Source organism: Phocoena sinus, chromosome 5 (genome assembly GCF_008692025.1).
Source record: "Phocoena sinus isolate mPhoSin1 chromosome 5, mPhoSin1.pri, whole genome shotgun sequence".
Taxonomy (NCBI): domain Eukaryota; kingdom Metazoa; phylum Chordata; class Mammalia; order Artiodactyla; family Phocoenidae; genus Phocoena; species Phocoena sinus.
Genome location: NC_045767.1, coordinates 97,019,442 through 97,046,813, shown reverse-complemented (window position 1 = coordinate 97,046,813; position 27,372 = coordinate 97,019,442). Strand labels below are relative to the sequence as shown.

General features: G+C 36.7%; 1 protein-coding gene across 3 annotated transcripts in view; it reads right to left on the bottom strand.

Moving 5' to 3' along the window:
* CFAP299 (cilia and flagella associated protein 299) overlaps nucleotides 1-27,372 on the bottom strand; it is a 638,990-nt gene that overhangs the window by 351,898 nt on the left and 259,720 nt on the right. For 2 of the 3 annotated variants that reach the window (XM_032632704.1, XM_032632703.1), the window contains exon 3: nucleotides 23,451-23,541. In XM_032632704.1, coding sequence (XP_032488595.1) covers nucleotides 23,451-23,541 — 91 coding nt within the window. The remainder of the gene's footprint in view (nucleotides 1-23,450; nucleotides 23,542-27,372) is intronic. The other variant, XM_032632705.1, reaches the window with a different exon arrangement.

Here is a 27,372-nt window from a genome sequence, read left to right as displayed (position 1 = left end):
GATTTTATTTGGGGGTAGGAGAGTAGTGAATAAATGGGCACAGAGGGGGCTTTTTTGATATCTATAATGTTCTTTTTCTTATTTGGGGTATTGATCAAAGGGTTTGTTCATCTATGACAACTTATGAAGCTGCACATTTACAAGTTGTGTACTTTTATATGTATGTTATAATTTAATTTTAAGAAGTTTGTTAAGGGACACTGAAAATTGGGGAGTTTCAAGAAAAAAATCAGAATACTGAATGTTTAAATAAAGAGTGATTGAAGGAAATAAAAAATTTAACTTAAAAAGGCCAGAAAATGTAAAAGAAAAAAATGAAAGCTATCCTCCAAAATCAGTGTGGCAGCAGCATTATTTTATATTATTCCAGAAGACAAGTAACTAAGAGGAGGCAGATTTTTCCCAGCTCTAACTGTTAGACTCTGAAATGTAAATGACAACCTACAGAGAAATGAGCTCCCTGCCAATTAAAGTATTTAAACTGTTCTGTCAGAGAAGCTGAAAAAGGGATTTCCATATTGGAAAAGGGTTGAACAAGATGCACTCTGCTCCCTTCATTTCTAAGATGCTATGGTTCATGATGAAATTGGTATCAAATATATCTTGTCTTTCTCTCCTCCCTCCCTCCCTTCTCTTTGCCCTCATTCCACAATCCCTCTCTGTCCCCCAGACTCTAAAAAGATAACAATAGAAAATGAGATCTTTTGTTTTCCTAATTCTATTTCCTTCAGGTGAATCACACAAAGACTGGTAAGTGCCATGGGAGCCCTCACCATGGGCCAGATGTAGAGTGCTACATAGTCCATGCCCTGCCAACTTCGCTTCTCCCAAAAGAGAAAATATTTTGGAACTGGATGTTTCTTCTCCCCAAATATTATACCAAGAATCATTAAGAACTCCACTACCTTGGAAAACACACAAGTAAACACATACATAATAAATATTTCAAACCTGACTACAGATGCCAAAGTGGTATACAGAATTCTTTCAACAATACCTTATCCCTTAGGTCTTCAGAACAATAGCATTTGGTTGAATTTTATATTCATTTCAGCATATTAGTTCTCAAATAATTGAGATGTCATTTTATTTTTAACCCCAATCCAATAAGGTAGAAAGCATTTAATTAAGAAGTGATCTTAGTTCTGGCCTATCAAATAACACCTATTGCAAAGCCACACATACACACAAAGTGTTGAACAAGCCCCCTCAACATAACACCCAAAGAGTTCCTATATAATTTGGTGCATATATTACATTTCTTAGTATTCCTAGAAATCTTTAAAATATGGGAAAATGTGCTTTACCAAAAATTACATTAATAAATGAACAGAACATTTTCTTGTATAATTTATAAATTATACATCTATATGAGCACACTATGCTCATATCAAAAGTTAGATTCTTGGTGGTGAGGATACAGTGGCATAATTCTGTTTTAAAAAATAAAGCTCTGTAACTATCAAGGATTAAAATATGCCTGTCATTATTAATAAAAGAGAATCAGGTATAACTGGGCCTATTCACAAAGGAGGAAAGGAAGAATGGATGGCAGGAGGGAGTGGGGAGAGAACTGCACCCAAGTAGGGAACCAGTTTTATCAGCCAAGCCTTGGAGAAGCTCAGAACCCAGAGATTCCACTTACATAAGTGTCAAAGGCTAAGAAGCGAGCTAGAAACAAGAAAGCCAATCAAAATATACTCCACCTGCATGAACACAATTATCAGTAGCTAGACAGTCATGATCCTCAAACACCCAAAGAATTGAAGATTAATATCTAAAGAAACTGTACAAAGTCCCTGGGGAGAATCAGAACAGCCACGGAACAAAGTCTTCCATGTTTAAGAGGGCTGCTGCATTATGGTAAGCTCCTTGACCAACCACAGGTTAATGCAAAACCCATCAGAGCTCATAGTCAGCTTTTATGCTGCCTTTTTCTTAAACATGAATGAAGAATCTTGCAACATGATAGACAAAAATACATACAAAATGATTTCCCCCAGAAGACAAAGAAGTAATTTTGGCAACAGAGAAAATTAACAAACAAAAAACCAAAAACTCTAGTCTCCTCAGGGGTCACATAAGAACACAATACTAGGATGAAAGAACATCAGCTAGAACAGTGATATATTAGTCTGTTGATCTCAAATGATAAGACCATGGCAGTAAAGGAAGAAGAAGCACAGGTAATCAAAGTTAATAAATTAATCTTAGACCTTGGGGCAATCTTAGAAGCTGGAAAATACCCAAATATTTGGAAACTAAATAATAACTTTTAGATAACTCATGGGTCAAAAAGAAATCCAAGGAGAAATCAGAAAGTAATTTGTACTGCATATCAAATGAATTGCATGAAAATGAAAACATGACCTATCAAAATATCTGCTGGAGCTAAAGCAGTGCTTAGAGTGTAATATATAGCACTAAAACACCTGTATTAGAAAAGAAAAAAAAAATCTCAAATCAATGACTTAAACTTTCATCTTAAGAAACTAGAAAAAGAACAAATTAAACCCAAAGTAAGCAGGAGAAACAAAATAATAAGGGGCAAATATCAATGGCATAAACAATACGAAATTAATAAAGAAAATCAATGAAGCAAATAACTGGTTCTATAAGGAGACCAATAATATTGATAAACTTCAGGGCCAGACAGCTCAGGAAAAAAGAGAAGACACAAATTACCAATATCAGGAATGAAAGTGGATATCACTATAGATCTAACAGATAATAAAATGATCAAGGAATATTATGAATAACTTTACGCTAATAAATTTGACAAATTACAAGTGCCAACAAAAAGTGAACATTCAATAAAAGACAATTATCTTAATTGTAATTTGTAAACACTGCAAAGGCTCTATGTTGATCAAATATGAAGAGGAATAGAGATTTCTAAAAAAAAGAGTGACAGATAAAATGATCCTTCTGAGATTTTTCTTCCATCTCCCAAGAACTAAAGCTGAGTATAAATGTATTTGGCCCCCTACCATGCCAAAGGAAGCAGGTATTCTTGCTATCTTGAGTTTAATGAAGACATTGGTATAGATCTGGTCCCTCCCCTGGAACCTCTCTACCCAAGATTAGTAAATATAGAGACCAGCAATGGTCAGACATGTAGAACTGGTCCAAAGAAAGGCACCTGGCAACACTACACTGTTTTTCTCATCCAAAGGAACACAATCTTGTCATGTGCTTAGAGCTATAATACATACCTTTGCTTGGACTGGAGAATGTGGGAAAAAAGAAGAGCACTTAATTAATTCACCACATACTGGAGTTAAAGAGGAAAAGAGAAGTCAACACGGCTGCTAAGTTTCTGTTTGTGATCCAGGCCTTGCTAAGAACATATCTACTAATCTCTTAAAGTTCTAAATTATATTCAATTGAAAAATCAAAAGAAAAAATCTTTTGAATATGATATAACATAATTTTTTCCTAACACCACAAACATTAAATTAGAACTATTAGGTATTACAACTTTCTGTCAAATTCACCATCATGTTTTGCAAATTAGGTTGAGCAAAAATGTTAATAAATTTTAAAGAGCAATCTTTGTTATATCCCTCTTATTGTGCTGAAGGTCAGCTCTATTATTTATTATAGTAAACAGCTAATTTTCAGTAGAAACTTCCTTATGAGATCCTTTGTTAATTTCAGGAAGTGAAACTATCTGTTGACAGAAGAGCTAGTTAATTCATTCATTTCTAAGAACATATTTTATGTATCAAGAAATTTTCTTTTCCTGTTGTTTTTGTATCACTCACTTTATGAAAATCATCGTGTTTGTTAACATTAAGTAGCCAGAAGTTTTTTCTTAAAATTTATGGATTTGAAGAAAGAAATATTACTATATGTTGCATCAATGGTCAAATAGCCTCATGAATATACTCCACTACACATGTCCAAATACAAAGCAATCTGTAAATGTTTCCTCACTTATATAGAGTAACAGATGTATAATTTAATTAACGTATAACATTTAAAAAATAAAAGCCCTTGTGTATATCACCACAATTGGCACATCCATTAATTTTACATTTCACTGGACTCAGAGCATTTTGCATTGCATCTCTCGAAATTTTGTTTCAATTAACCTTTGAATTGCTGTGTGAGAAGTAAGTACACAGATCTGGGTTTAGAGGAAGTAATAGGTTTCTTAGATTCACATGGAGCATGAATCCATAGATTCCAACTCTACCAATGCTTTTGGAGGATTATTCCAGATGAAATTGGAAATATCATATTCCCACAAAAGGATTTTGCTAAATGATTATCCCCTCTCTATCAGAGATAAACTTTACTAATTGTAAGATTGTAGGTTCCCTTGCTGTAAACCAGGAATTGGACTCTAATTTAAGCAAAATGGAGGTTTTATTGGAACAGTCCTGCAATATCTCCCAGATTCAAAGGCAGGATTGAATGTTCAAAACATAAGAGTAGATACATAGGCAGCTCAGATAACTCAGCAGTTGGAGTTCATGGACCATTTCTCTTAGCATCAATGCCTTCTTGGTTGTGTATCTCAGCATTTCTAATGTCACTTCCCACCAGAGAACATCCTATTGGCCCAACATGAATCAGTCATCCAGAGCATAGGGGAAAGCAGGATACCTGTGGCCTCTGGAGGCCCTCTTCTGGATCTGGGTTCCATTCTCAGAGGCAAAAGAATTGTGAACTGCCACCCCAAAATTTGCCCTGTGCATTTGACCTCTTGGCTGCATTTTTTTTTGTTTATTTCCTTATAAAAATTAAAGGGCTTCCCTGGTGGCTCAGTGGTTGAGAGTCCGCCTGCCGATGCAGGGGACACGGGTTCGTGCCCGGGTCTGGGAAGATCCCACATGCCGCGGAGCGGCTGGGCCCATGAGCCATGGCCACTGAGCCTGCGCGTCCAGAGCCTGTGCTCCGCAACAGGACAGGCCACAACAGTGAGAGGCCCACGTACCACTAAATAAATAAATAAATAAATAAATAAATTTAAACTCACTCATTTAAAATTTTCCCCAAAATATTATAATCTTTTTTCCTTCCATTTATGACTATGAAATATTTCAAGCATAAAGAAAATTACAAAAAATATTAACATGAATAATATTTATTAACATAACTACCATAACTAATACATCTTAGCCAACATCCAGCTAAGTAACTTGCTTAAATCTTTACATTCTCCCATACTGGCATCATAAATTTTAAAGAAATAAAACATTACATAAAAGCCTGTTCTTCAATTCTATTCTTCTCCTCTCTTTCCTTTCCAACCTCTTCTTACCTTGCACAATATGACCACTTTCCAAAATCTGGTGTATATTGACCCCATGAAGTTTTTATACAATTAGAACATGAGTATATCCGTAAAAAATGATCAGTGACTTTGTACGTTTTTAAAGTTTACATAAATGTTTTTAATAATGTTATTTGTTGAGAATTTACTGTGCTCCAGATAGAGTTCCAAGCACTTTGCTTGTGTTAGTTGCTTTCAACTTCACACCAATTCTACTAACTTAATACTGTGATTAGTTCAATAGGCAGATAAGGAAACTGAGACATAGAAAGGAACAGAGCTTGTCAGTGACTGAGGGAGGGCCATCCTGCACATGTCATTCTGAAACACACTTTTTTTTCTTTTAACATAAAATGATGTTTTTAAGATGACTCCACGTTGATATACAGAATACACCTAGCTTTTCACATTGACTGCTGTACATCCCACTCCATAGATAGACCACAACTTGTTCTCATGTCTGTGAACATTTAGGTTATTTTGCTATTCTAAGCAATGCTATAATGCACTTACTTGCAATTATCTTCTTATATATATGATCGACAGTTTCTCTTAGATATATATCTACCAGTTTAAAGATTGTGTACATCTTTCTTTCAACCAGATATTGCTCTCTGAAGTGCACTTAACAATGCACTCTCCTGCCATCTCTGAACATGGTTTCCTACTTCTTCACATCCTCACCTGCATTTGGAAAGATCAGTCTTTTTAATTTTTGCCGATTTTATGGGCATGAACTGTAACTCATTTTAATTTTCATTTCTCTGATTACTAGCATAGCTGAGCATTCTGTCTTTTCACACTCCAGTACCATATTGACTTAGTAATGACAGATTTTTAATGTATATTATTATCTGGTAAAACTGGCTACCCACACCATTATTCTTCTTTTTCAGAGTTTGCCCATTATTTTTAGAAATGTAAACATCATTCATTTACTAAAGATCACTGATGGCCTTAATTAAAAAATAATTTTTCTGTGAATAAACATTTTGGGAATATGACACAGCAATATATATATATATAATATAATGTATACATATGCATATGTGGCAGACCCCAGGAACATCTAGGAGCTCATCAATCACATTTCCTTTTCCTCCTGTCACTCAGCTAGACTGCATTTCCCAGTCATCCCAATTAGGTGAGGCCATGGGACTGAGTCCTAAGCACAAGAAGTGGGACAGAGTACTGTAAACAACACGTCCAGGCTTGACCCATAAAGAAACATCTGCATGATTCTCCTCTCTCTTTTCCCTGAGTGGATTCTCAATAACAAGAGCATTTTCAGAAGCTATATAATGAAGATAATAGAGCACATCTATCAATATAGGTTCCTGAATGAATGCAAGAAACAGAAAAAGCCCTACTGTGAGTTTAACTTGGACAAGAGACTGAGCGTAAAATGAGAGAGCAATAAAATTTTATTGTATTAAACCACTAAGATGTGTTTTGTTTTCTTATACAGTTCACTGCACCATAATTAATACTTTGTATTATATGTATACAGGTTCATAACTTTTATCTGAAATCTCTGGAGCTAGAATTGTTTTAGAATTCAGAATATATGGGTTTTGGTAAGCATGGTGGATATTCAAATATCAATCCACATTCCCACAGAAGCCTAGGACAGCACCCATTAACCTAATGCATTAATTTTTCTGTGATGAACTAAAAGGATAGTCACACTAAATGAGATAAACTCCATAAATAGCCTCATGTCAGGTCAGGTTTCAATGCCGATTTACTTTATTCCAAACTTAAAAAGTCCTTTGGTTTTCAGAATTTTGTGGATTTTAGATTGGTGGTTAAGGGACTGTGGACTTGGAAATTCACAAAATCTTTCATATCAGGGCACTTGCTGTCAGTAAACTGGTGCTTTTTTAAAAAGCATTTTTAGCTCTATTTTCATTTATGGAGAAAAGTGATGCATTCTTAGGATATTCAGACCTTCGTTAATATCTAAACAATTCTACTACATTTCACCATTAGACAAAGAACCAAGGTAACTAGTTTGCACAGAACATTGGGGATATAATAACTCCATAATGTGGCAAAGAGATTCATTTTCAAATTTTGGTAACCATATATCAACTTCACTCTTTATCATATCCCACAAACAACCAAAAGCATCCAAAAATATTGTACTAGATGTGAAAATGCATTGTGTTTAGCAGGTAATAAACTGTATCTCCATTCCTTATAATGACTTTATTTCTTACTATATTCACAAACATATCTTTGGTGAATGCACTCCAACGTGAGGTTGGTTGCTCACTCATGAGTAGAGTCACTAGTCATTGATTCTGTCAATCCTAACAAAACATTCTATCTATATGGGGACATGTACTAGTGGAAATAAGACTTAAATGGGAAAGCTTATTAATATATGCAAAACTTATGGACCTGAAGACCATGTTTGAACTTCTGATTATTTGTAAATGAAGAGGCCTTTGCAGTATAATACATTTTATTTTAATTCAAATGATTATGGAAAGGTAACACTAAAGAAATAAATTTTTGTATAAAAGTGATTGATAAATTTAAATATTTTAAAAATATTTTTTGTCTATAAGATTACATTATTGAAAGAGGAGCATTCTTTTCTTTCAAAAATGGCTGAAACTGAGCTTTTACATCTGAAGAGTATGTTGGTGGGGTCCCTCCTAGATCCCCTTTTCCCAGGCTGGTACACTCAGTTCCAGATGCTGCAGGTGTTAATGGCTAATGGTTCACACTTGCACCCCCCTCAGAAAGGACTGTCCTTTGGTGACTTGAGCCACTTTCCCTCCTCCCCCAACCCCTGTGGCAGCTGAGAATTAATTGATGGAGACAGGAAAGGGGACAGAGAGTGTACATAAGCACATCCCCCTTACCTCAAGGCAGAACGAATCTGATACGATTCATGCTCCACAGCCCCCCTGTGTGATCAGACTGAGGCTAGATTTCCACTGAAACCACATCTCTGCCTACCTTTTTCTTCTATACAATCATGCATCCCTCATTCCCTTAACAGGTTTCATATGCGAAAACTTTCTCATGTAATCACTTGCACCAAAATCTGCATCTTAGACTCCGCTTCTAGAGGACCTGAACTAACACAACACATACTACTTATAATTTATTAAACACCTACTAAGGATTAGGTTTATTTGTGCTTTAAACATGGTATAATTTTATTCTAGAAGTATCTGAACTATATGAAAATTATGATCCCCATATGGTTGGTGGGGAAACTCAGATTGTAGAATTGAAGAACTTAGTGTATAATAAGTGGGAAATCCAAGAATCAAACTCAGCTGAATATGGCTCCATAATCTCTACTCTTTAGAATTCCTTGCTGCCTCTGTATCATACTTTTATCCAGAAAATAAAAAATTAAAGATCTACTTGACTATACTTTTTTTTAGTGAAATGGAAGTTGATGTGCATTCTATTTTCCAAACATTGATGTAATTTGTTTAAAATGAAGGTAAGATTGTATGAGTCATATAATTTCCATAGGGTTTATTAGTGGACAAGCATGGATTCAATTAAAAAGGAAATAAACATCTGTATAATACCTTCATTTTCTTGAAAGGGAACATTTCATATAAGTTGGAAAACAGCAAGGAGGGAAAAGACCATGTCAGCACAATGTTACTGGTCATATACAACGCAATCTTATGTTTCATAGAGATTTCAACACAGGAAATGGGTATATTAGGAACTGCCTAATTCATAGGTTTTCCTGCCCCACATACAGTAGTTTCTTTGAATGACTCTGTAGGAAAACCTGTAAGCAGCACTTTTATACCAGCTTCAATAATGCATACTTCAAAGCCCAAACTAGTCAGCCATGTAACTGTTTACACAGTCAACATTCAGTGGGAAAATAAGTGTCAACAGGTTCTATTTTCCCAACCCATAACAGCTGTGACCCTTCATTTCAATCTTCATCAGTCTCTGATTAGGAAGGGACTTTTTATTTTTGTTTCTGTGGAATCAATAAATGCAGGATTCTTTGTTTACTACCACCTGAAAAATAACAACTCCCCTCACCCGCCCCCACCCTGCCACTTAGCTACTTAAAAGAGTTATGTAACCCTATCACACTAGAAACCCTGTAGGGAAGGCCTGTGTCTTTTTAGTCTTTGGAAAACAGCAAATATTATGGCAAAGAGCAATGTGGTTTGCACAGAGCAGAAAACTAATGAAGTGAACTGTGGTTTCCTATATGGTTTCCTATAACATTAAAAAAAATCCATAACATAAAGTCTTTTTAAAAATACTCTGATTGCTATAATATCTTGCCAATGACTAACAATCTTCAGATCTCTAATAAAATCTATTAGTATCTATGGTCTCAAGGAACCCTTTCCACGATTTTTTCTAAAAAAGGATTAAAAACTATTCAATGCTTACCTTAAAAACTATAAACAAAAGTATTGCATACTTTCTACAATTTTTATTTTATTTACAATTTTAGCTCTAGCAATGTTACATTTTCTTTTACTGCAGAAATCACATTATTTATTGATTTTTATTTAATTTATTTTTTTTTACAGCAGGTTCTTATTTGTCATCCATTTTACACATATCAGTGTATACATGTCAATCTCAATCTTCCAGTTCATCACACCACCTCCACCCCTGCCACTTTCCCCCCCGCTTGGTGTCCCTACGTTTGTTCTCTACATCTGTGTCTCAATTTGTGCCGTGTAAACCGGTTCATCAGTACCATTTTTCTAGGTTCCCCATATATGTGTTAATATACACTATTTGTTTTTCTCTTTCTGACTTACTTCACTCTGTATGACAGTCTCCAGATTCATCCACATCTCTACAAATGACACAATTTCGTGCTTTTTATGGCTGAATAATATTCCATTGTATATATGTACCACATCTTCTTTATTCATTTGTCTGTCAATGGGCATTTAGGTTGCTTCCATGACCTGGCTATTGTAAATAGTGCTGCAATGAACATTGGGGTGCGTGTGTCTTTTTGGATTATGGTTTTATCTGAGTATATGCCCAGTAGTGGGGTTGCTGGGTCATAGGGTAATTCTATTTTTAGTTTTTTAAGGAACCTCCATACTGTTCTCCATAGTGGCTGTATCAATTTACATTCCCACCAACAGTGCAAGAGGGTTCCCTTTTCTCCACACCCTCTCCAGCATTTGTTGTTTGTAGATTTTCTGATGATGCCCATTCTAACTGGTGTGAGGTGATATCTCATTGTAGTTTTGATTTGCATTTCTCTAATAATTAGTGATGTTGAGCAGCTTTTCACATGCTTCTTGGCCATCTGTATGTCTTCGTTTGAGAAATATCTATTTAGGTATTCTGCCCATTTTTTGATTGGGTTGTTTGTTTTTTTAATATTGAGCTACATGAGATGTTTATATATTTTGGAGATTAATCCTTTCTCCATTGATTCGTTTGCAAATATTTTTTCCCAGTCTGAGGGATGTCTTTTCGTCTTGCTTGTAGTTTCCTTTGCTTTGCAAAGTTTTTAAGTTTCAGTAGGTCCCATTTGTTTATTTTTGCTTTTATTTCCATTACTCTAGGAGGTGGATCAAAAAAGATCTTGCTATGATTTATGTCAAAGAGTGTTCTTCCTATGTATTCCTCTAAGAGTTTTATAGTGTCCAGTCTTACATTGAGGTCTCTAATCCATTTTGAGTTTATTTTTGTGTATGGTGTTAGGGAGTGTTCTAATTTCATTCTTTTACATGGAGTTGTTCAGTTTTCCCATCACCACTTATTGAAGAGACTCTCTTTTTTCCATCGTATATCCCTGCCTCCTTTGTCATAGATTAGTTGACCATAGGTGCGTGGGTTTATCTCTAGGCTTTCTATCCTGTTCCATTGATCTATATCTCTGTCTTTGTGCCAGTACTATATTGTCTTGATTACTGTAACTTTGTAGTATACTCTGAAGTTAGGGAGTCTGATTCCTCCAGCTCTGTTTTTTTCTCTCAAGACCGCTTTGGCTATTTGGGGTTTTTGTGTCTCCATAAAAATTTTAAGATTTTATGTTCTAGTTCCATAAAAAATGCCATTGGTAATTTGATAGGGATTGCATTGAATCTGTAGATTGGTTTGGGTAGTATAATCATTTTCACAATATTGATTCTTCCAATCCAAGAACATAGTATATCTCTCCATCTGTTGCTATCATCTTTAATTTCTTTCATCAGTGTCTTATAGTTTTCTGCATACAGGTCTTTTGTCTCCCTAGGTAGCTTTATTCCTAGGTATTTTATTCTTTTTGTTGCAATGGTAAAAGGAACTGTTTCCTTAATTTCTCTTTCAGATTTTTCATCATTAGTGTATAGGAATGCAAGAGATTTCTGTGCATTAATTTTGTATACTGCTACTTTACCAGATTCATTGATTAGCTCTAGTAGTTTTCTGGTGGCAACTTTAGGATTCTCTATTATAGTATCATGTCATCTGCAAACAGTGAAAGCTTTACTTCTTCTTTTCCAATTTGTATTCCTTTATTTTTCTTCTCTGATTGCCATGGCTAAGACATCCAAAACTATGTTGAATAATAGTGGTGAGAGTGGACATCCTTGTGTTGTTCCTGATCTTAGCAGAAATGCTTTCAGCTTTTCACCATTGAGAATGATGTTTGCTGTAGGTTTGTTGTATATGGCCTTTATTATGTTGAGGTAGGTTCCTTCTATGCCCACTTTCTGGAGGGTTTTTATCATAAATGGGTACTGAATTTTGTCAAAAGTTTTTTCTGCATCTATTGAGATATTCATAGGGTTTTTCTTCTTCAATTTGTTAATATGGTGTATCACATTGATTGATTTGCGTATATTGAAGAATCCTTGCATCCCTGGAATAAATCCCACTTGATCATGGTGTATGATCCTTTTAATGTGTTGTTGGATTCTGTTTGCTAGTATTTTGTTGAGGATTTTTGCATCTATATTCATCAGTGATATTGGTCTGTAATTTTCTCTTTTTTTTTGTAGTATCTTTGTCTGGTTTTAGTATCAGGGTGATGGTGGCCTCAGAGAATGAGTTTGGGAGTGTTCTTTCCTCTGCAATTTTTTGGAAGAGTTTGAGAAGGATAGGTGTTAGCTCTTCTCTAAATGTTTGACAGAATTTGCCTGTGAAGCCATCTGGTCCTGGACTTTTGTTTGTTGGAAGATTTTTAATCATAGTTTCAATTTCATTACTTGTTATTGGCCTTTGCATATTTTCTATTTCTTCCTGGTTCAGTCTTGGAAGGTTATACCTTTCTAAGAATTTGTCCATTTCTTCCAGGTTGTCCTTTTTATTGGCATAGAGTTGCTTGTAGTAGTCTCTTTGGATGTATTGTATTTCTGTGGCGTCTTTTGTAACTTCTCCTTTTTCATTTCTAATTTGATTGCTTTGAGTCTTCTCCCTCTTTTTCTTGATGAGTCTGGCTAATGGTTTATCAATTTTGTTTATCTGCCCAAAGAACAAGCTTTTAGATTTATTGATCTTTGCTATTGTTTTCTTTGTTTCTATTTCATTTATTTCTGTTCTGATCTTTATTATTTCTTTCCTTCTACTACCTTTTGGTTTTGTTTGTTCTTCTTTCTCTAGTTCCTTTAGGTGTAAGGTTAGATTGTTTATTTGAGATTTCTCTTGTTTCTTGAGGTGGGCTTGTATTGCTATAAACTTCCCTCTTAGAACTGCTTTTGCTGCATCCCATAGATTTTGGATCATTGTGTTTTCAATGTCATTTTTCTCTAGGTATTCTTTGATTTCCTCTCCGATTTCTTCAGTGATCTCTTGGTTATTTAGTAACATATTGTTTAGCCTCCATGTGTTTGTGTTTTTTATGTTTTTTCCCCTGTAATTCATTTCTAATCTCATAGTGTTGTGGTCAGAAAAGATGCTTGATATGATTTCAATTTTCTTAAATTTACTGAGGCTTGATTTGTGACCCGAAATGTGATCTATCCTGGAGAATGCTCCATGCACACTTGAGAAGAAAGTGTAATCTGCTGTTTTGGGATGGAAAGTCCTATAAATATCGATTAAATCTATCTGGTCTATTGTGTCATTTAAAGCTTGGGTTTCCTTATTAATTTTTTGCTTGGATGATCTGTCCATTGGTGTAAGTGAGGTGTTAAAGTCCCCCACTATTATTGTGCTACTGTTGATTTCCTCTTTTATAACTGTTAGCAGTTGCCTTATGTATGGGGTGCTCCTATGTTGGGTGGATATACATTTATAATTGTCATATCTTCTTCTTGGATTGATCCCTTGATCATTATGTAGTGTCCTTCCTTGTCTCTTGTAACATTCTTTATTTTAGAGTCTATTTTATCTGATATGAGTATTGCTACTCTATCTTTCTTTTGATTTCCATTTGCATGGAATATCTTTTTCCATCACCTCACTTTCAGTCTCTGTGTTTCCCTAGGTCTGAAGTGGGTCTCTTATAGACAGCATATATATGGGTCTTGTTTTTGTATTCATTCAGCGAGTTTGTGTCTTTTGGTTAGAGCATTTATTCCATTCATGTTTAAGGTAATTGTTGATATGTATGTTCCTATTACTATTTTTTTAAATTGTTTTGGGTTTGTTTTTGTAGATCTTTTTCGTCTCTTGTGTTTCCCACTTAGAGAAGTTCCTTTAGCATTTGTTGTAGAGCTGGTTTTGTGGTGCTGAATTCTCTTAGCTTTTGCTTGTCTGTACAGCTTTTGATTTCTCCATCGAATCTGAATGAGATCCTTGCCAGGTAAAGTAATCTTGGTTGTAGGTTCTTCCCTTTCATCACTTTAAATATGTCATGCCGCTTCCTTCTGGCTTTTAGAGTTTCCGCTGAGAAATCAGCTGTTAACCTTAAGGGAATTCCCTTGTATATTATTTGTCATCTTTCCCTTGTTGTTTTCAATAATTTTTCTTTGTCTTTAATTTTTGTCAATTTGATTACTATGTGTCTCAGTGTGTTTCTCCTTGATCTACCCTGCCTGGAACTCTCTGCCCTTCCTAGACTTGTGTAGCTATTTCCTTTCCCATGTTAGGGAAATTTTCTACTATAATCTCTTCAAATATTCTCTTGGGTCCTTTCTCTCTCTCTTCTCCTTCTGGGATTCCTTTAATGTGAATGTTGTTGTGTTTAATGTTGTCCCAGAGATCTCTTAGGCTGTCTTCATTTCTTTTCATTCTTTTTTCTTTATTGTGTTCTGCAGCCGTGAATTCCACCATTCTGTCTTCCAGGTCACTTATCCGTTCTTCTGCCTCAGTTCTGCTATTGATTTCTTCTAGTGTATTTTTCACTTCAGTTACTGTTTTGTCATCCCTGTTTGTTTGTTCTTTAATTCTTCTAGGTGTTTGTTAAACATTTCTTGCATCTTTTCAATCTTTGCTTCCATTCTTTTTCTGAGGTCCTGGATCATCTTCACTATCAGTATTCTGAATACTTTGTCTGGAAGGTTGTCTATCTCCACTTCATTTAGTTGTTTTTCTGGGTTTTCATCTTGTTCCTTTATCTGGGACATAGCCTTCTGCCTTTTCATCTTGTCTATCTTTCTGTGAATGTGGGTTTTTTTTCCACAGGCTGCAGGATTGTAGTTCTTCTTGCTTCTGCTGTCTGCCCTCTGGTGGATGAGGCTATCTAAGAGGCTTGAGCAAGTTTCCTCATGGGAGGGACTGGTCCACATTATTAAATACTTGTCACGTATCATGCAGTGTGCCAAATGTTTAACCTTTATTTTCTTTTCAATACTCAATCATTATTAAGATGAGGGTACCCTTTTAATCTCTACATTACAGAGCAGGACATTGTGGTTTAGGGAAAAGTAGCATAGTCCTTTAGAAATTTGTAATACTGGGTAAATAGTAAATCTGGAACTTTAGACTAGTTACTGTCTACTGCAAGTTCTATGCTCTTAGCCACTGAACTACACTAAATCCTCTAAAGCCAGGATCACACTTCTCTTCCCATAAATAAAATTATCATCAGCTGTTTATATGCTCCATTGAATCCCCCAAACAGAAATGCATAAACAGTATTCAAAACTTCCTCTCACCATTTCCTTATCAAAAAAACAAAGTTATCTCCTGAATTACACAAATCCATCCTTTCCCACCACTCATTCTGTCATTTCTTTATCCCAGCCTTTTATTATCTATCTGAAATGTTACAGTGGCCTCTCAGTTGATCTCCCTGTCTCATATCTCAACTCCTATCTCTACAGACACGTGCTTTTCCTTACATCCTGTCCCCAATGTACTCTTAAAATACACATTGGATCACATGGACCATTTGTCTAAATCCTTTCATGGACAGCGATCATCTTCAGGGCATTACCCACGCTACTGAGCACAGCACAACAGAGCCCTCCGAGCTGGCTGTCACCCACCACTTTGGCTTTCTTGACACATCTCCCACATTTATTTGAGACATATTTACAAGGTAGAGTTGACCAGGTTTTGTCACCAACTGGGTGTGATAACTGAGGAATAGAAGAGGAACAGAAATTTGATTTAGCTATAGATTAAATGTAAGTATCTGAGGTATAGCAATGTGGAGATAAACATTGGAATAGAGTTTAGATCTTCTTCTCCAGCTCTCTACTTAACAACTCAACAACTTCTTTCGTCAAAGACAACTCAAACTCAGTATGTCCAAAATCAGACCCATGATCTCTGTACCCCATTCCCCATCTTTCACTGCCCCATGTCTCAAAGAGTAGCAGCACCTACCATCCAGCTGTGAAGGCCAATTACCCATGGCCACTTCCTTTGCCTCAGCTCCCTCCTTAGCCATATCCTAACTGTCACCAATTCCTAACCACTTTACCTTCTAAATAACTCTCAAATCTTCTTTATCTTCCCTATCATCTTCCTGGTCCAGGCTACCATCTCATCTTCTCTTATCAGATCTTACAATGCATTTATGGCATTGCAAAAAATAAAGCATCTGCTTTATGCTTTCTATAAATTATTCTCTATATTGATAGCACACTGATCTTTTTTGTCTAAAACTCTGATCATATCATCTCTCAACCTACTTAAACGCAATCAGAACTTTTTGTGTTTTTCATTCATAGCACTTATCACAGTTGCAATTTTGCTTTATCTGTATGTTTACTTGATCATACACTTTCTTTTCCAAGCAACTCTAAGCTCTGTAAGGCACTTTCTATCCACTGTATCCCCAGAAGCTCATACAATGCCTTGCACAGGACCAGTTATCACCATTTACTAAATAAGTGAATAAATTAATAAATAGATGGACAACAGAGAGCTAAGCCTCTGTAGCAAGAAGCATACAGTTAGTGAGTTCATGGGTCTGGGTGATTCACCAAGGGAAAATGTGTATAGTGGAAGAGATGCAGGTCAAATGGAGGTATATGGTGGTCAGCCCAAGAAAGAGACTGAGATCAAAATCAGAAGAAAGTTGGAAAACTATAAGATAATCATGTCACAGACACCAAGATAGGAGAGAAAAAAAGATTAATCAACTATATAAAAAACTCAGAGCAGTTTAGAAAGAAATTGGATACTACCGTCTCAGAAGAACTCATTTTACCTCTTCACTCTGTTGTCTATCTAGTCTTTTCTTTATACAATCATCACATCTTGGCCTCAAATATTTTCCTTAGTCTCTATCATGAACATGAAATGCCCTCAGGATGTAACATCTTCATTCAAGCATCCTCTGTAATTCAACCATTTCTATTAAGACATTTCTGGAAATTGTAAAAAAAAAATTTCCCTTTAATCCCACTCTCATTTAAATGTTTAATTATTTAACATTTCCACTGATTTTTCTGAGAAAATTCATTTTTCACTACCTCATATGTTCACACAATGTGTTCAGTTCTCTGTGAATTTTTTAAAGTCCACTAGCATCACTATGATTTGCCTCTGATCTGAGTTTCTGGATATCTAGAACCAGACCTGTTTAACGTGCTTTACCAAGCACTTGTTATAAACATACACTTAATAAATGGGTCATTGTGGTGGCAGTGTTAAACACTTCATAGCATAAGCAATAAGAAAACTACACTTTCCCAGGAAACAATAAATCTGCTTCCCAATGAGAAGAAAATGGTTAGTCATTTTAGTCTTTTAAAAAGTTTTAAATCTGAAATACATGAGTCATGAGGTAGAAATGTTTTCCTACATGAATAGCTCACATTTAAAATAAAATTAAATAGTTATATTACTAGGAAAAAATACTTATTGTAGCTGTCATTTGAAGTACTACACAATTAATCCTTTCAAACATTTTTGTGCATGAATTACACATAAGGCTCAATGTTTTGTCTAAACAAAATGCATGGAGCATCATAGTAATTTAAAACAGAGTATTTTGGAAAAGATGTAAAAAAAGAAATGTGTGCTTATACATACATATATATATATATATGCTTATATATAGTGCTTGTATATGTGTATATATACATATTCATATATTATACATACACATTATTTTGTATATATTATATACAAAATTCAGAGGCAATCATGAAATAATACTAATTCTTGAATTAAATTGAGTTACCTCTGGCTTACTACAAGCTTCTTAAAAATGGACTTATCTAAACAATATCTATATCTAGAACATCTGACCCACTGAGCCACTGAAAGCTTTAAAGGAAGTACATTTGCAAGAATTTTTATTCTTTAAATAGCAGCTATATAAATTTCTAATTTTCATAAAACCCTATTCTCTCCCAGGGCATAGCCCAAGACTACACACCCAAGCAGCAGTTTTGTGGGAATGGTATAAATGTATATAATAAGCAAATAATCCTATAACTTGCACATTGAAAATATTAGGGTGGAGGCCCCTGGAGATGAGGGGGCAGAGAGGAGTGCTGTTTTCCTAAGCTCCAGGCTCTATAGCAGAGTAAATTCAAAGCCTAAGTGGAGAAAACTAATAAATCACATTTGCAATTAGTTGACCAGAGGGAGAAAGAGGACACTCAGAACAAGATCCAATTACACTAAATAGCATTTGAAACCTGGGATCACCAAACTTAAAAATAAAATAAAAAGTTATGAGTGTGGGAAAGTAAATCTAATCTTCTTCTAACTTCCTAGCTACACTTAAACAAAATTACCTAGGAAAATTGCTATGAAATTAGCCTTCAAACCTTATTAGGCCATGCTGGTCAAGTCAACTACGTCAGTTCTAAAACTCTAACATAATTTTTTCTCGTATGTACTTTCAATAAGATGAAACAAAAAGAGTAGCAAATGTGCCTCTGGGTTGAAGTTCTCCATTTATTTTGACCCTACACATTATGTAGAGAAATCTCAATGCTCAGGAAATAGTCATTTCCCTCAGAGAGTTCAGACCTCATAAAATTCACATGTAATTTCTGCTGACAGTAAATTAATATAGATTCAAATCTTATGAATATTGTATATTTTATAGGACTACTTTTAAAAAAGCATATCCAGTTAGTAAATGGATTTTAAAGTAAGCCCATGATCCTAATAATTAGATCTTTCTAAAATATATTGTATTCTGTTGTAAATTGTTTGCTCTAAAACTATTTGGAGTGTTCATTAAGACAAGACTAGGACATACAAAACTAAGCCTTAAATGCCACCCTTGACACAATGATATGTAGTCTGCTGATTATAATAGTATCACAAATTCAAAGGCCCAAATAAATGACCATATGTTATTTTCAAAGTCAGCAAGCAAGCTATAAATCTAAAAAAGACGCTTGTTTCCAAATCAATGACAACCTACCCAACATTAAATGACTTAAAAAAAGTTAAATTTATGATATTTTCTAAGGGGAAAAAAACCATAACGATGTAATTAAAGGTCATTTGGAGCAGCAATGTAAAAAAAAAAAAAATAGATAAACTCACAGCAGAGCTATCTCATCTTCCCAAATCTAAATCCATCAACCTATTTGGCAGATGTGCCTATATACTCTTTCTTCCCTCCTGCTAGTGGCTTCTGCCCCTCTCAAAGACAAACCCTTTCCTGGTGCTCTGAATCCCAGCAAAGATCCCCTTTGTTCACTGTGCCATCAATATCCCTCTCTCTACTGGGTCATTCCTGTTAACATAAACTTGGTTAATATTATCCATCTTAAAACAAACTTCCTAGACCCCCAGCTCTGTACCAGCTGTCATTCAAGATCTATGTTAGACTTCACTGCAAAGATCCTCAAAAACAGTTGACCTCCTTATCTTCACTTACACACTTTATTCTTTTCTATACATACTCCAACGAGACATTTAACCACAGCCCTCCACTGAAGCAGCCCTCATCAACATACTCAATGATACTTACTTAGCCAAAAACAATAGTAAACTTTTCATCATTTGTATGTCCCCCCCACCCCCACTCCAAAAGATATGTTGAGCTCTTAACACTTGGTACCTGTGAAAATAACCTTATTTGGAAATAGGCTCTTTGTAGGTGTAATGGAATTAATATTAAGTCGTATTCAACCAGGGGAGTGGGTGCTAATCCAATGACTGGTGCCTTTATAAGAAAAGAAGACAGAGATACAGATACATAAGGAGAATGCCATGTGATGATGGAGGCAGAGGTTAGAGTGATGTCTCTACAAACCAAAGAACACCAATGACTCAGACACACCAGAAGCCAAGGGAAAGGCATGGAATAGAGTTTCCCCTAGACGCTTCAGAACGGTTCTGCTGACACCTTGACTTCAGATTTCTGGCCTCCAGAAGAACAGTGAGAGAACAAATTTCTGTTGTTTCAAGCCACTCAGGTTGTGATAACTTGTTATGGCAGCCATGAGAAACTAATAGATCATCTTATTTAACCTCTCAGCAGCATTTGATATGGTGAGCATTCCTGCCTTTGAAATTTTTTCTTTTCCCATGTCTATAGCATGGCTCTCACCTGATTTTTCTCCTACCTGTTACTTCTCAGGTTCCTTAGCTAGTTCTTTCACACATTTCAGACCTCTAAATGTTGGAGTGTCCTAAAAATCTGTCATAGAACCTCACTCTTTCTACCCGCACTCTCTGCCTGGTAAACTTTTGCAAGCCCATGACTTTACATACCACTTAGATGTTGATAGCTTTCAATTTATATCCTAGTCAAAACTTCTCCCAAGTTCCAAACCAATATATGTAAGTAACCAATCAACTTCTCCACTTGGGTATTTAATAGGCATCACAAAATTAATATAGCCCAAACAAAGCTATTTCATTATTGATTCCTGAAATAAGTTTCCCTGTCACAGTAAGTGCCACCATCATCCTCACCTGTTCAAACTAAAAACCTAGAAGTCATCCTAATTTCCTCTTTTTAATATTCCACATCCAATCCATCAGTGAGTCCTGTCTGCTTTGCCTCCAAAACAGACACAATTCAGTAACTTCCCTCCATCTCAACTACAACCATGATGTTTTGAGAGTTTCATCTCTTGCTGGTTGATTACAAGAGCTCCCTAACTTATCTCCTTGCTTCTGGCTCTACACTTCTTTACCACATTCTTCTACCCCACACAGCAACAATGAGATCAATCTTTCTAAAGTGTAAACCAGATCGGGTCACTTCTCTGCTAAAGATCATCTGTCCATCAACTTTCTATCACAATAATAAAAGAATAAATATAAAAATTAAAAAAGGATAAAACCAAAATTCCTTAAAACCTACATGATCTGGCTACTGACCTCCTCTCTGATCTCATCTGATTTTCTAATTCCCTTCAATAGCTGCCTTCCAGCGATTCTGGTCTTCTTACCATCTCTTGAATATGCCATGATTGCTGTTATTGCAGGAGATTTTAATACATGTTCCTTCTTCTTGGGGTATTTCTCCCTCTCAAATATTTATCTCTTTGGGGGTATCTCACCCTTCAAATTCCATGGCTATCTTCCTCATTTCATTCAAGTCTCAACGGATGTCACCTCCTTAAAGTAATTTTTCCTGTATACAGTAAATAAAGCAACCAACCACTATCTATTCAATCTCTCTATATTCCATATTCTAATTCCATGTTCTTCATAGCACCTATCCAGAGCTGAAATTAATTGTTCCATTTTTATTTTGTTTACTAATTTTTTATCTCCCTCTCTAAAATATAAACAGTTTAAGGTCATAGATTCTTCAGTGCCCCAGTGTCCCAGCGACTAAAACAGTTCCAGACTTGAGCAGGTACACATGAAATATATGTTGAGTGATTGGAAAATGGATGGGAGTTGGCCAAGAAAATACACAGGTGTGTCATTTAGGAGGCTGTTACAGTAATATACTTAAGATATGATGGGTGTTTGAATCTAGATAAATGGTATTTGAGATGGTGAAAAGTGAAGCGGTTTGACACATTTAGAAGAACTTAGTGGCTCATTCAACATGGGTGAAAGAGAATAAAGAGTTTATTATGGGACTTCCCCGGCAGGCCAGTGGTTAACACTTCACCTCCAATGCAGGGGGTGCAGGTTCGATCCCTAGTCAGGGAGCTAGATCCCACATGCCTCGTGGCCAAAAAACCAAAACATAAAAAACAGAAGCAATATTGTAACAAATTCAATAAAGACTTTAAAAAAAGAAAGTTTATTATAACTGACATCTGATCTGGGTAAATGAGTGGATGATGCCATCATTCATTGTTAAAGGAAATACCAATAGGATAGAAAGGTTAAAAGACATTTTTGAGAGGAAGTACACCATTGCAGTAAAAAAAACATGGGCCTAGGGCTTCCCTGGTGGCGCAGTGGTTGAGAGTCCGCCTGCCGATGCAGGGGACACAGGTTTGTGCCCCGGTCCGGGAGGATCCCACGTGCCGCGGAGCGGCTGGGCCCGTGAGCCATGGCCGCTGGGCTTGTGTGTCCGGAGCCTGTGCTCCACAACGGGAGAGGCCGCAACAGTGAGAGGCCCGCGCACAGCAAAAAAAAAAAAAAAAAAAAAACATGGGCCTAGCATCTCTAAAGCTGTTTGTGTTTGTTGATGCTACTGTTTAACCATGGGCCATTTTGTTTTTCAACCCTAAGAAACCTTATTTCTATCCTTCCTATGAATGAAATTTGTTCTTGTCAATTTTTTTTTAAAATGTGCATGTTCCCAAATACAACAGATCCTTTTTCAGTTCTTATCCTGCTTGATCACTGATGATCGTTTGTTCCTTCTTGAAAGTCCTTACCATGGATTCCTATGTCACCACATTTTTCTGCCTTTCTTCCTACCTTTCTATCTTCTCCTTCTATTAATGATCAGATAAATTCCAAACTTTTCTGTCGTGACTGACTAAGTCTAGTCCCCACCCATATTTCCAACCTCACTCAGCCCACTTCCACCAAGAAACTTTCCCTGCTTTCAAGTCCAGAATCATTCTATACAATTCTCTAATGAAGGCATGATTTTTTTTTTCTTTCTGGAGAACACTGAGGATTTTATCTGCATGTGAAATTTTCAAGGGACATGATAGTGAGAAAAATGCCAATTGTTTTATTGAGAAAACTTTGGTAGAAATAGACATCCTTATAACATATTTTTCTGTTGCTCTAAATTTTTCATTGTACTCCTTCTGATTATTTTTCTGTAATTCACTATTACAGTTTCAGCATGAATATTTGTCTATTTTTACCCTTAACTTGGAACATTTTGAGACTTAGAGAAGACTGTTATCACCAATATTATATTAGCGAGCATGAAAGCAAATATTCCAAATAATATTAGCAATTTTAAATATTTGATCTAGCACATATTTTAATAAAGCAAGAGCATGCTCTCCTTGTATGATTCAAAATCATATCTCTCCATTATGTGGTTTCTATCACACCTCCTCAGATAGGACGATAGGACGACTATAGGGGTAGCACAAATCGGGTAGGTGGGGGAAAACATTGGGGATGAGTGGATGACATGATTTGGAGAAGTGTAGTAGGAGCTTGGGTTGAAAAGAAGTATGAAGTTTCAACATAGGAGTAGCACAGAGTTGGAGATGATAACCAGTCTGCCAAATACAGACATTTTCCCCACAACAGATACACAGAACACTACTAATATTTTTCACCATTTGGCTACTTCTACAGATGTAAATTGGAATAAATTTTTTTCTACGTATATTCTTATAATATATAAATAATAAAGAGCTATATTACAACCCTCATGAATTGCCTTTCAGAGACAGTAGTAAAAGTTATGTTATTAACTAACTATATATTATATACTAACTGTGCCTTTAAGGTATACACTTTTAGCCTTTGAATGAAATGTACTCACGCTCACTATTCCACTGCGATTGTCTTCTTCTCTCACTGCCAGAGCCTTCAGAAAATTATCATGCAGGTCTTTACCAGCACTTGTTAATGTCCTATAAAAAGCAGGTCTTCAGTTATAATATATTAGATAAACAAATATGTTGAAAATACTCTGGGTACAAAAAACAATGCTTGTTTATTCCAAGTGACAATCCCTTTAACACTAAAACTATATATACACATTATACAAAATCATTATAAACCATACACATTATAATCTATTAGATACTTCAATTTAATTTCAAACAGTTATACAGTCTTTATTTACAAATAATTGGAATCAAGTTTATAAATAATATCAATACTGACACCAGATACAGTTAATTACATTTATGTGCCCATATTATTCTTTTTATCATGCCATGAAAATTCAATATATTTATTCCCCTCACTACAAAAAATAATTTTAAATTGCCTGTAATTTAAGTACAATTTATTAATTTAATATAAGAAAACTAAAATATTAGCCACTTAAGCCAATTCAGTTACTGGAACAGAGCACTGTTTTAGTTTTATGAGTGGAGATAATCAAGGCAAGACAGGAAACTAGGTTATCTTTGCCAGATAAAAGAAAGCATTAGACAGACGAGGGGAAGATGGCAGAAGAGTAAGACACGGAGATCACCTTCCTCCCCACAGATACACCGGAAATACATCTACACGAGGAACAACTCCTACAGAAAACCTACTGAACGCTGACAGAAGACCTCAGACCTCCCAAAAGGCAAGAAACTCTCCACGTATCTGGGTAGGGCAAAAGAAAAAAGAATAAACACAGACAAAAGGATAGGGACGGGACCTGCACCAGTGGGAGGGAGCTGTGAAGGAGGAAAGGTTTCCACACACTAGGAAGCCCCTTCACGGGCGGAGACTGCGGGTGGCGGAGGAGAGCACAGAAACAGGTGCGGAGGGCAAAGCGGAGAGATTCCCGCACAGAGGATCAGGGCCGACCGGCACTCACCAGTCTGAGAGGCTTGTCTGCCCACCCGCCGGGGCGGGCGGGGCTGGGAGCTGAGGCTCAGGCTTCGGAGGTCGGAACCCAGGGAGACGACTGGGGTTGGTGGCGTGAACACACCCTGCAGGGGGTTAGTGCACCGTGGCTAGCCAGGAGGGAGTCCGGGAAAACGTCTGGAGCTGCAGAAGAGGCAAGAGACTTTTTCTTCCCTCTTTGTTTCCTGGTGCGGGAGGAGAGGGGATTAAGAGCGCTGCTTAAAGGAGCTCCAGAGACGGGCGTGAGCCGCAGCTAAAAGCGCGGACCCCAGAGACGGGCATGAGACGCTAAGGCTGCTGCTGCCGCCACCAAGGGGCCTGTGTGCGAGCACAGGTCACTATCCACATCTCCCTTCCTGGGAGCCTGTGCATCCCACCACTGCCAGGGTTCTGAGATCCAGGGACAACTTCCCCAGGAGAATGCACGGCGCACCTCAGGCTGGTGCAACGTCATGACGGCCTCTGCCGCCGCAGGCCCACCCCGCACTCCGTGACCCGCCCCCCCCAGCCTGAGTGAGCCAGAGCCCCCAAAGCAGCTGCTCCTTTAACTTCGTCCTGTCTGAGCGAAGAACAGACGCCCTCCGGTGACCTACACACAGAGGCGGGGCCAAATCCAAAGCTGAGGCCCTGGGAGCTGTGAGACCAAAGAAGAGAAAGGGAAATCTCTCCCAGCAGCCTCAGAAGCAGCGGATTAAAGCTCCACAATCAACTTGATGTACCTGCATGTGTAGAATAACTGAATAGACAACGAATCATCCCAAATTGAGGAGGTGGACTTTGAGAGCATGATTTATGATTTTTTCCCCTTTTCTTCTTTTTGTGAGTGTGTATGTGTATGCTTCCGTGTGAGATTTTGTCTGTATAGCTTTGCTTCCACCATTTGTCCTAGGGTTCTATCCGTCATTTTTTTAAAAAAAATTTTTTTCTTAACAATTATTTTTTATTTTAATAACTTTATTATATTTTACCTTTATTTTTTTACTTTATCTTCTTTCTTTCTTTCTTTTTTCCTTCCTTCTCTACTTCCTTCCTTCTTTCCCCCTCCCTCCCTCCTTTCTTTCTTTCCTTCTATCTTTCTTCCTTTCTTTCTACTTCTACTAATCCTTTCTTTCTACTTTTTCTCCCTTTTATTCTGAGCCGTGTGGATGAAAGGCTCTTGGTGCTGCAGACAGGAGTCAGTGCTGTGCCTCTGAGGTGGGAGAGCCAACTTCAGGACACTGGTCCACAAGAGACCTCCCAGCTCCACATAATATCAAATGGGGAAAATCTCCTAGAGATCTCATCTCAACACCAGCACCCAGCTTCACTCAACAACCAGCAAGCTACACTGATGGACACCCTATGCCAAACAACTAGTAAGACAGGAACACAACCCCACCCATTAGCAGAGAGGCTGTCTAAAATAATAATAAGGTAACAGACACCCCAAAACACACCACCAGATATGGACCTGCCCACCAGAAAGACAAGATGCAGCCTCACCCACCAGAACACAGGCACTAGTCCCCTCCACCAGGAAGCCTACACAACCCACTGAAACAACCTTAGCCACTGGGGACAGACACCAAAAACAACAGGAACTATGAACCTGCAGCCTGCAAAAAGGAGACCCCAAACACAGTAAGATAAGCAAACTGAGAAGACAGAAAAACACACAGCAGATGAAGGAGCAAGATAAAAACCCACCAGACCTAACAATTGAAGAGGAAATAGGCAGTCTACCTGAAAAAGAATTCAGAATAATGATAGTAAAGATGATCCAAAATCCTGGAAATAGAATAGACAAAATGCAAGAAACATTTAACAAGGACCTAGAAGAACTAAAGATGAAACAAACAATGATGAACAACACAATAAATGAAATTAAAAATACTCTAGATAGGATCAGTAGCAGAATAACTGAGGCAGAAGAACGGATAAGTGACCTGGAAGATAAAATAGTGGAAACTACTACTGCAGAGCAGAATAAAGAAAAAAGAATGAAAAGAACTGAAGACAGTCTCAGAGAACTCTGGGACAACATTAAACGCACCAACATTTGAATTATAGGGGTTCCAGAAGAAAAAGAGAAAAAGAAAGGGACTGAGAAAATATTTGAAGAGATTATAGTTGAAAATTTCCCTAATATGCGAAAGGAAATAGGTAATCAACTCCTGGAAGCACAGAGAGTCCCATACAGGATAAATCCAAGGAGAAATACGACAAGACACATATTAATCAAACTATCAAAAATTAAATACAAAAAAATAACATATTAAAAGCAGCAAGGGAAAAACAACAAATAACACACAAGGGAATCCCCGTAAGGTTAACAGCTGATCTTTCAGCAGAAACTCTGCAAGCCAGAAGGGAGTGACAGGACATATTTAAAGTGATGAAGGAGAAAAACCTGCAACCAAGATTACTCTACCCAGCAAGGATCTCATTCAGATTTGATGGAGAAATTAAAACCTTTACAGACAAGCAAAAGCTGAGAGAGTTCAGCCCCAGCAAACCAGCTTTACAACAAATGCTAAAGGAACTCCTCTAGGCAACAAAAACAAGACAAGGAAAAGATCTACAATAAAGGACCCAAAACAATTAAGAAAATGGGAATGGGAACATACATATCGATAATTACCTTAAATGTACATGGACTAAATGCTCCCACCAAAACACACAGATTAGCTGAATGGATACAAAAACAAGACCCATATATATGTTGTCTACAAGAGACCCACTTCAGACTTAGAGACACATACAGACTGAAAGTAAAGGGATGGAAAAAGATATTCCATGCAGATGGAAACCAAAAGAAAGCTGGAGTAGCAATTCTCATATCAGACAAAATAGACATTAAAATAAAGACGATTAGAAGAGACAAAGAAGGAACTACTTAATGATCAAGTGATCAA